This window comes from Ctenocephalides felis, unplaced genomic scaffold (assembly GCF_003426905.1).
Source record: "Ctenocephalides felis isolate EL2017-DRISC unplaced genomic scaffold, ASM342690v1 CF-g0.4_SCAFFOLD_00845, whole genome shotgun sequence".
NCBI lineage: Eukaryota > Metazoa > Arthropoda > Insecta > Siphonaptera > Pulicidae > Ctenocephalides > Ctenocephalides felis.
The window spans coordinates 1,952,691-1,962,571 of record NW_020536999.1 but is presented as its reverse complement, the minus strand read 5'-3'; the positions used below and the strand labels follow the sequence as shown (position 1 = coordinate 1,962,571).

At 30.2% G+C, this 9,881-nt stretch overlaps 1 protein-coding gene across 1 annotated transcript; it reads right to left on the bottom strand.

The window, feature by feature from the left end:
- Positions 1-308: 308 nt before the first annotated feature.
- On the bottom strand, positions 309-9,683 carry LOC113364255 (tyrosine-protein phosphatase 10D-like). The gene is made up of 5 exons (XM_026606742.1): positions 9,627-9,683; positions 9,316-9,573; positions 7,055-7,289; positions 6,778-6,927; positions 309-777 (listed from the first exon to the last, which is right to left on the bottom strand). The coding sequence occupies exons 1-5, from the start codon at positions 9,681-9,683 to the stop codon at positions 746-748; spliced, it is 732 nt and encodes a 243-aa protein (XP_026462527.1). The 3' UTR covers positions 309-745.
- Positions 9,684-9,881: the final 198 nt, after the last annotated feature.

Sequence of the window (9,881 nt, the reverse complement as noted above, 5' to 3'; positions counted from 1 at the left end):
TTTATTTAGTTTCAATTTTCATAGTTAATTTGATTACCACTGAATGATGGCTAAGATGCTAGCCGAAACGTATGGATTTTAAATAAATAAATTTAAAAAAAACTCTCTACTATTTTATTGATGTTACGCCCAAATATTAAACTCAAATTAAATATATATATATATATATATATATATATATATTATAGTTCTTTAAACAAAGTATGTCTCATCCATTACACGACTGTAGCAAATATATAGAATATTATTATATGGCTATTCTGAATGTTATTTAATTTATACTTAATTTAATAATATTATATAAAAATGTGGGCTACGAGTTAAAAATACTTGAATCAATATACAATATAGATTGATTGAAAACTTTTAACACTAAATCTTAAAGGAGAAGTTTGTTTCCACCAGAAAATCTGGTTAATAAATTATTTCTCAGTTTAGTGTTAAAATCCACATTTCCACTTACACCTAAATCAATTACCACACACACACAATTTCCGATTCGCTCATATAATATCATGAAGTACATATTGCATTTTTTGTTTATAAATATAGAAATATATAACTATTCCACCATTCACATACGTAAAACTTAATAGTTTAAGTTAAAAGTTTAAATAAAATCTTATTTAGTAATCACCATTCGTTAAAAACAATTCTTTGCAACACAAACATTGTCTTCGATTTAAATTGTTTAATAATAATTTAATATAGGGATAAAATATTAATATTAGCACTCGTTCACATATCACATGCCGGACTCGGCTATGCCTTCATCATCTGAAAAAATAATAATATTAATAGAGGAAATATTTAATTCAAGATGCAAATTGGACATGCTTCTAAAAAATAATATTTTACAAATTTGAAAATTTTTACTTGTTTGGTTCACATAAGCATAATTACACACGGATTATGAAGAAACCGAATAACATATAAAAGTAAGAATTGAATTTATAATCAATTTGTGTTGATTAAGTCCATTATTTCTGGAAGTTCATACAACTTTCCTTAAGGCATGATGGCACTTACAACTACAACTTATTTTATACTGCCATAGCCTCAAAATATTCCAAACATTCTAAAATTTGATAATATATTTCATTTTGCTCCAAAATTTTAAATAGCCAATTTTAATGATATATACGTATGACGAATATACTCGTCAATACAAAAATTTCTGCTGCTTCTGCATGACGAGTATACTTGTCAATCACATTTCACTTCATGTTAATTGAATATTACTTATTTTCGACAAATAGTTTAAATTTTATGAGTGCGCTTTCCATGTCGTCCGAACCTAACACAACGCTTTCTCATACATTTTTACTTAGGCTTGGATACGCATGGTGAGCATTACTTCAAAATTTTTAGTACAAATGAATTTAATCAGTTTGAATGTTGTTTAAGTGACAAAACTAGATATAAGTGGTATTTTGCCTTAAGGCAAGTTGTCTGAACTTTCCGATATGTGTGAATAATCGACTTAATTTGTAGATAATATTTTGCGTAATCACTAAGGTGAAGATTTTTTAAGTTTTGTCAATATAAAAATAAGTTTATGCATTTATAATATTTTTTTTAAATGTATCAGTAGTTCTTGAAGAATATAGATATTCCAAATCCTCGAAACTTTGAATAAAATATTTGAAAAAATTAAATAAACAAAAAAAATTAAGAAAAAAGAGAATTTTAGAGCAAAAATTTAGCTAACGAGACAACTTTAATAATATATTTAAGAATGTGAACTAAAGTGGAGTGTGGCAAGGATGCTCCAATTATGATATTAAAGATGTATAAATTTTCGTGATAAAATAGAACTCTACTGACAAAGGAATTGATTCTAGATTTGGATAATTAAAACATATATAGACATGTACTACGAATAAAGCCAATATTAATCTCAAGATATTTTTGAGAAGAATAAAAAGAACTCACCACGATAAATTTTTAAGCAAAGACAGCAAATAGATATTGCAGCGATTTAAAAAGCAAACAAGACAATTCGTCCTTTTAATATAACACAATATATAAAGCATGCAAATTATTAACTTAAGTCTACAAATACATGCAATGACATTGTTAATTACCATGATTGTTAAAAATGTTTGAGTAAAAACATGCAATTTATATAAGAAATAGAAACGTTGTGGTTTATATGTATCACGAACCGTAGAAGGTATCCCAGAACTCAACGTCAAGCCGAATCAGGGATTGCAACTATCACAAAAATTTAATAACAAAAATTATACATATAGTTTGAAAAGATATGAGCTTTTAAGTACAACCTAGAGCTTTGTCAAACTATAATCATTTTTTCAGTAAAAATAACAAGAAGAACTCTACTGTCTAGCAAAGTTGTCGAAATGGACTTTACTGACAAGCAAACTTAACAAAAAACAACTCTACTGACAAATAAATTAACAAAAAAAAATTTACAGACAGACAAACCGTTGAGAACATTTGATGAAAATGAACTCTACTGACGAGCAAAACTAACAAAAAAGAACTCTGCTTACTTAATAAAATTAAAATTCGGCAAATATTTAAACTCTGAATAGAAACTTTACAGACGATCAAATTTGATAATTAAAAAAAACTCTACTGATGAGACTTGATAAGAAAAAACTCTACTGACGAGCAAACTCAATAAAAAAGAACTCTACTGACGAGCAAATTAACAAAAATAATTTTTACAGACAATCGAACTTGATAATGCAAAAAAAATTAACTTTACTTACTTTAGTACATTTGATAAAAAAGAACTCTACTGACGAGCAAAATTTGACGACAAAAAACTTTACCAATAATGAATCTTGATGATGAAATAAAACTCTACTGTTTACCAAACTTGATGAAAAATAACTCAACTGACAAGCAAGGTTAACAAAAAAACTGCCAATAATGAGAACGGTCGATAAAAACGAACTCTACTGAAGAGCAAATTTGACGAAAATAAACTTCAGGCAATTAAACTTGATGCCAACAAACTCTACTCAAACTTGATGAAAAAGAACTCTACTGACAAGCAAATTTGATAAAAAGAACTCTGCTGATGATGAAAACGCTCTATAAAAATCTCTACTGAAGAGTAAATCTGACAAAAAACTCTACTGACAAACAAAACTTGACAAAAACAACTCTATTGATGACGTCGTCGATTGATGAAAGTCGTGATAAGAAAAACTCTATCAAAGAGCAAATTTGGCAAAAAGAACAGGATCAGACTTTATGATAAAAAAAAACTCTACTGATTAGCAAAGTTTACAAAAAAACTGCTGATAATAAGAACGCTCGATAAAAAAGAACTCTACTGACAAGGAAAGTTGGCATAAAGAAACCTTGATGGTGAAAAAAAACTCTACTTGATAAGAAAGAACTCATCATCAGATAAAAATTCACTTCTTTTTGATGTATTAAATTTGCTCGTCAGTAAAGTCCTTTATTTATTCTTTAGTTTAAATTCAGTTTTTTTTCCCTTTTCGTCTTCTAGTTCAATATTCAATTTGCTCGTCAGTACAATCATTTTGTTTGTCAGTAGTCCATTTTTGTATTTTCCTAGTCAATTTTTAATTTGCTCGACTTAAAAATATCCAAAAAATGGTGACAGTTTGACCAAAGTTTTAGGTAGTACTTAAAAGCTCATAACATTCAAACAATATAAGATATATTTTATCATAGTTACAATCAATACTGTCAACCTAGTTCCGATTTGACGTTGAGTTCTGGGACACCCTGCACAATTTAAAGCTGTAATTTTTACCATTCGTGATACATATATCCCTATCATGCTTAGTGAGCAAGCTTAGTAGTTGTCAATCTTGTTATTCACCGTCACCAAAATCAGGAACCAAAATTTTCTCTAAGACGAGATCAGTGTGACATCATCTCCTCCATTGACGTCACCATTATGCGACGACGACGTCACGTCCCCGCTGTCCTCATCGTTAGCAGTGACGTCATCCAACAAACCGTCGACGTCACTGGCATAATCCGTGTGGGAAATATACTGTGATAAGTTGTAAAAGTTCCACTGAATCTGGTTGTGCGATCGTCTAAGACGATTTTGGAGCGTCGTTTCATCACTTCGGTGTCTGAACGAGACATGATGCCTTCGGGGTAATGGTTCATGCGGATGGTGTCAGCAGGGTTGTCGTCGTTGTAAACGAACATGATGTTTTCGTCTTTTTTGATGGTGTCGTTGAAACGGCCGTCGAAGTAGTCGAGTTCGCCGTCGTTGGATATGTTGAAGCTTCTTTGGTCGCCGTCGTTGTCGCCGAATAAAGTGAGGTCATCACCGTCATCCTGCACATCACCGTCTCGATCCATAACTTCATCATCATCCTCTGGTCCATTACAAGCAACACTATCATTATCTCCACTATCATTATCTCCATTATCATTTTCCCCACTATCATTATTTCCACTATCATTTTTCCCAGGTGAGTTTCCGACTTCGTCAGATTCGCCTTCGCCGTGGCCGCTGTCGTCGCAGGCGACGCCGTCGAGGTCGCCGCCGCCGTTGAGCAATCGTCATCTCTCCTTTTCGGCTTCGCCGGTCAAAGGAGCGTCCAGGAGAGCGTTCGGATTGGTTTTGTCTAAATCGTTGCGCATTAGGAGGAAAATTATTTGTGATTTTAGGCACGGAAGATATTAATAATACGAGAGATGGATTCGTGGGATTGACTGCTATAGTAATAATAATAATGAGAATAAATTGGTTTGGGTTAACGCACTATAAGCGGGGCGGGTAAAAATACTCGTCTTGAGGACTAGTGCGTCAATATTAACTTTAAAATCGATTTATATTTGATATTAAAAGATTTATTTGGTAGTTTTTGTTTAAATTCAATTGGTACTCATGATGATAATTGGGGGGCGTCCAATAATCACGTGATCGACTTTTTAAGAATTTCTATACCCCCCCTCCCCCTTGTAGAAATTCAAAATTAGCCCCTCATCCCCCGCCAAATCTCACGTGTAGCGATAAAAGATACAAACTGAAATTTTTGAAGTAAAATTTCTTTAGACTCGTTTGACACAAATTTTTTAAAACTTATTTTTTTTTTTAAATCACATAGTTAATTTTTATAGTGATTTCGTAGTGATTTTTTTTATTACAAGAAAAAATGGTAAGATTTTTGATTCTTTTTTGAAAATGTTTGGTTTTTTAAAAAACCAAAACATTGATGTGTGATATCTTACTGTAACCCTCCTTCCCCGACGTGATATTTCGTGATTTTCTGTCAACCCCCCCCCCCTCCTCACGTGATTAAAGGTCAACCGCTTATCAATATGTAAATTTTGGACATTTTTTACAGTTCTTAAAAAGTCTTGAAATTTTCATTTCCAACATTTTAATTTATTCATTTAAGGAACACTAGATAAAATTTACTAAAATCTAGTAAAACAAAATTTTCAATGAGTCTAAAGAAGTTTTACTTCAAAAAATTTAGGTCGTCTTTTATGGCTTGTTGGGTATTGTTTGAAAGTTCTCGATGAGCAGAAAACGATTTTTTATACAAAAACTATTTAAATTGTAATAAAATAATTACTAATATATAATCATATTATTATCAACAAAAATATTTGTTTTTGAATTTTAAAGGTGTAAAACGTCTGTAGCAAACCCTTTAATTAACTATGTGATTTGTCCAAAAAATTACACTTTTGATAAATTTTTGGTAAACGAGTCTAAAGAAGTTTTACTTCAAAAAAATTAGATCCTAACTTTATGGGTTGTGGGATATCGTTTGAAAGGTCTCGATGAGTAGAACACGGTTTTTATAAAAAATGAGTTAATCGTAAAAAAGCGCTATATGTACATTATTATTACAAAAATATTGGTTTGAACAGTTTTAAAACTGTAATATACTCTTGGATATTAAAATTATACTATATGAATTTAAAATATTTTTTTACATTTCTTCAAATAACTTTAAATTTTCTTAACGGAGATTATAATTTGTTCACATTAGTAAAAACTAGATAAAATTTACTAAAACCTAGTAAAAACTATTTTATTCACATGTATATTAAAATTTTGAATAATTTGTAGTTGAAATGTGGACTTCAGTATTTTCATAATTTGCTTCACATAAATTTAGTACATTTTTTTACGTTTCTTTAAATAACTTTTAATTTTCTTCCCGGACATTAAAATTTATTTACATTAATGAAAACTAGATGAAATTTACTAAAATCTAGTAAACACTATTTTATTCACTTGTATATTAAAATTTTGAATAATTTGTAGTTGAACTGTGGACTTCAGTATTCCCATAATTTTTAAAGTACATTTTTGTACTTTTCTTCAAATAACTTTTAATTTTCTTTTCGGACATTATTATTAATTTACGTAGTTAAAAACTAGATAAAATGTACTAAATTCTAGTAAAAACTTTTATATATACTTGAATATTAAAATTCGCAAAAATTCGTATTTGAAATGCGGACATTAATGCGCTCATAGTTTAATTATTACCATCGAAGCAGTCAATCCTCACACCAAAATTAGTAACCACTAATACACGAAGAAAGTAGGAAACATTAAATATTTAGATTACAATAAAATGATTTATAACAAAATGTTAGATTAATACTCATTGTTAAAAATGTTGAAAAGAATGTAAAGCGAGTGGTGTATATAAAACATAATCAAAGTGCTCTTAAGCGTTTCTATGTACCATTAGGGGAAACCAATTTAAACCAACACCTTGATAAAGGATTTATTCGACAAGTTTTGATTTTTTGAATGAGATTTTTAAATAGGAATCTTACCTTCAAATCCTTGGTTCTCGTGTATCTCTCTTGGGGGTCCTGTGTTGTCTCGGCCTTCGAGGACGGCCAGAAGACATTGGTGGATGCAGATGTACTGTTGTTCCGTTTGGACCATCCATACACGTTCTTTGCGCATTTGCCACACAATTCCTAGTAAAAGAAATATTAGTAATACTCGTATATATATATATATATATATATATATATATATATATATATAATATTTTTGCCAAATATTTCCCAAGTCAGTAGTGACTGTATCTCAATTCTCCCTTACCAAATATATCCACATAATCATTGACCCTGATCTGCTGCAATATCCTATCGAGTGCAATAAATGTACCAGATCTACCGACACCAGCACTACAATGTACAACCACAGGCCTCTGTTCAGGACCAACTCTTTCCCGGAAGGCTCTTGCAAACCTCACCAAAGTTTGAGGAGGAGATGGGACACCGAAATCAGGCCACGTTGTAAAGTGGAAGTGTTTCATTACACGCTGAGTTTCTCCCTGAAGGAAAAAGATAGTGGAAATATATTAAAAGTGATAAACTTTACTATTTACCTGTATTTTATATTATTTGATGGCAGTATGTTTTTAATAGCTCTTTTCATACTTATATCAATTGAAACAAATATATATGCAAACAATATTATATTATGATAGTATGATATCCCAGAATAGGTGTGTACAATTTGTATCTTTATGTATCACAGTATATTGTATATTACTATATTTATTATATTAATTTGATTTATATACAATATATGTATGTATCAAGTCAAATAAAGCAAATTTTCAAATTAAAATTTGAATTTTTACTATTTACCCCTCTTCGTATGTTTACCTGTCCACTTGTCTATCATATTTTTATTTGTATATAAATTAATATTAATGAGATTGTAATGATTTTGACCATCATGTGGCATTTTTTTTTAAAACTTTTTTCTATTATAAAAAATCCAAGCTCTCGAAATCGTCGACGAAATATTGTATCCACATGTAGATAAATTATAATAAATTGTAATGATTATTTTTTTATTATAGAAATCCATGCTCACGAAATCGTCGACGAATATTGTATCCACATTCACATAAATTATAATAAATTGTAATGATTATTTTTGATTTTTTTTTTTAATATAGAAATCCATGCTCTCGAAATCGATAGATATTAATAAATTGTAATGATTATTTTTGATAACTTTTTTTCTATAGAAATTCATTCTCCCGAAATCGTCGACAAAATATTGCATCCACAATACATAGATAATAAAAATTTGTAATGATTATTTTCGACCACCATGTAGCAATTGTTTTTTTAATTTTTTTCTATTATAGAAATCCATGCCCCCAAAATCGTCGACGAAATATTGCTTTTTTCCCTAATTTTGTAAGATATGCTAGGCTTTATTAACTTTCCTTGGTGTAAATTATTGTAATAGCCCAAAAATGATTTTTTTTTTTTAAATTAAATATTTTCGACATTATGGACATGAATGGGTACCAAAGACTTTCAATATTTCAAAATTTACAAACGTTAAAAAAAATCAAAAAATTCAAAGTTTTCAAAAAATATCAGAATATTCAAAAATTTCAATAAATGTCGATTTTCTAAAAACGCTATATTCCCATTTTTTTCAATATTCAAATTTTTCAAATGTTTTTAAAACTCAAGAATTCTCAAGAAAAATCTAATTTTTAATTTCCCTTAGGGTAAGTTATAGTATTCGCAAAAAAATCGAAATCGAAATTTTTTATATATCTTTACGTTTCAGCAGTTTCTAAACATTTTGGCATACCTTAGAAAAAATGGATATATGTGTGTGTGTAGGTATGTATGTATGTGCGGATACAAATTTTCGTCGACGATTTCGGAAACACGGATAAAGCGATTTGAATAATTCAAAAAATTCATATTGATAAGGAGACGTGCTGATTAGTTTTTGGCAAGGGCAGGTCTAGCCGTTTCGGAGATACGGAAAAAAGTGCCAAAAATGAGTTTTTGAGAGAACGGAGCACCCGATATTAATGATTCACAAAACATTTTACTTGTATTGACAATATGAAGAACTGATCAAATTTTCATAAAGACAGGTCTAGCGGTTTCGGAGATCTAGTAAAAAAGTAAAAAAAATGCCATCTGGCGGTCAAAAATGATCATTAGACATATGCACATCAAATTATCAGATATTTTATAGAGATTTTTTACAATAAGTATAAATTTTGTTTACATTCCTATGGGTTCCGTACCAATGTTTATCCGTTAGACTGCGACGCGGCGCTTACGCGCTTCGATATTTTGTATCTATGTAGTTAAAGCAGTACGATTACTTTAAAAAAAACTTCAAAATTTCCAAAATATTTCAAAATAAATGTTTCTTCAAAAAGTCTTTTTTTTCAGAAAGTAAATTTCTGTCAAAAATTTAAAGTTTCTCAAAAATCTTCTTTTTTCATCTTTTTTAAAAAAAAATCATTTATTCTTAAGGCACGATGCCATACACCACTAATTTTCTATTTTTTTTATAATACTTACCCTTGTCATCATGAATTCAGTGACACTCCAGTCCAAATAATGACTATCATTCAGAATAGTGACACAGATATCACCGTAGTAAGCTGGTAAAGTGTCGTAGGGCCAATAGTGATCACACTTCTCTCGTCCCTTCTCCACACATCTCGTCAACATAACAATGGCCCTTGAGTTACTCTCCCAGCACATCCTCCAGAAATCGTCTCTTGTTGAATGCAAGGGCCCTTGGGTTACTATGAACTCCCTTGGAGAATTATGACCCTGGAGAAAAAGAAGATGATACAAACAATCATTAGCATGATGTACTTATATACATAATAATAATAATAAATTGTTCCCTCTAGTTTACTATTACTTATATGCAGTTTCATTTCTATACATACGGTACATAATTAGCATTGATATAATCAGATCCTTCCTCGTCATCAACCGGTTGCAGTTTGAATCGTGAGTGATCATAAGGCAAGATGTTAGTGAACCTGTCTTCGGTCGGTTGCAAGGTAGATCAGCAAAGTACAGGGCTGTTCACGACCTACATGTTTCAATTCCTCAAATTCTTCACTGAACCT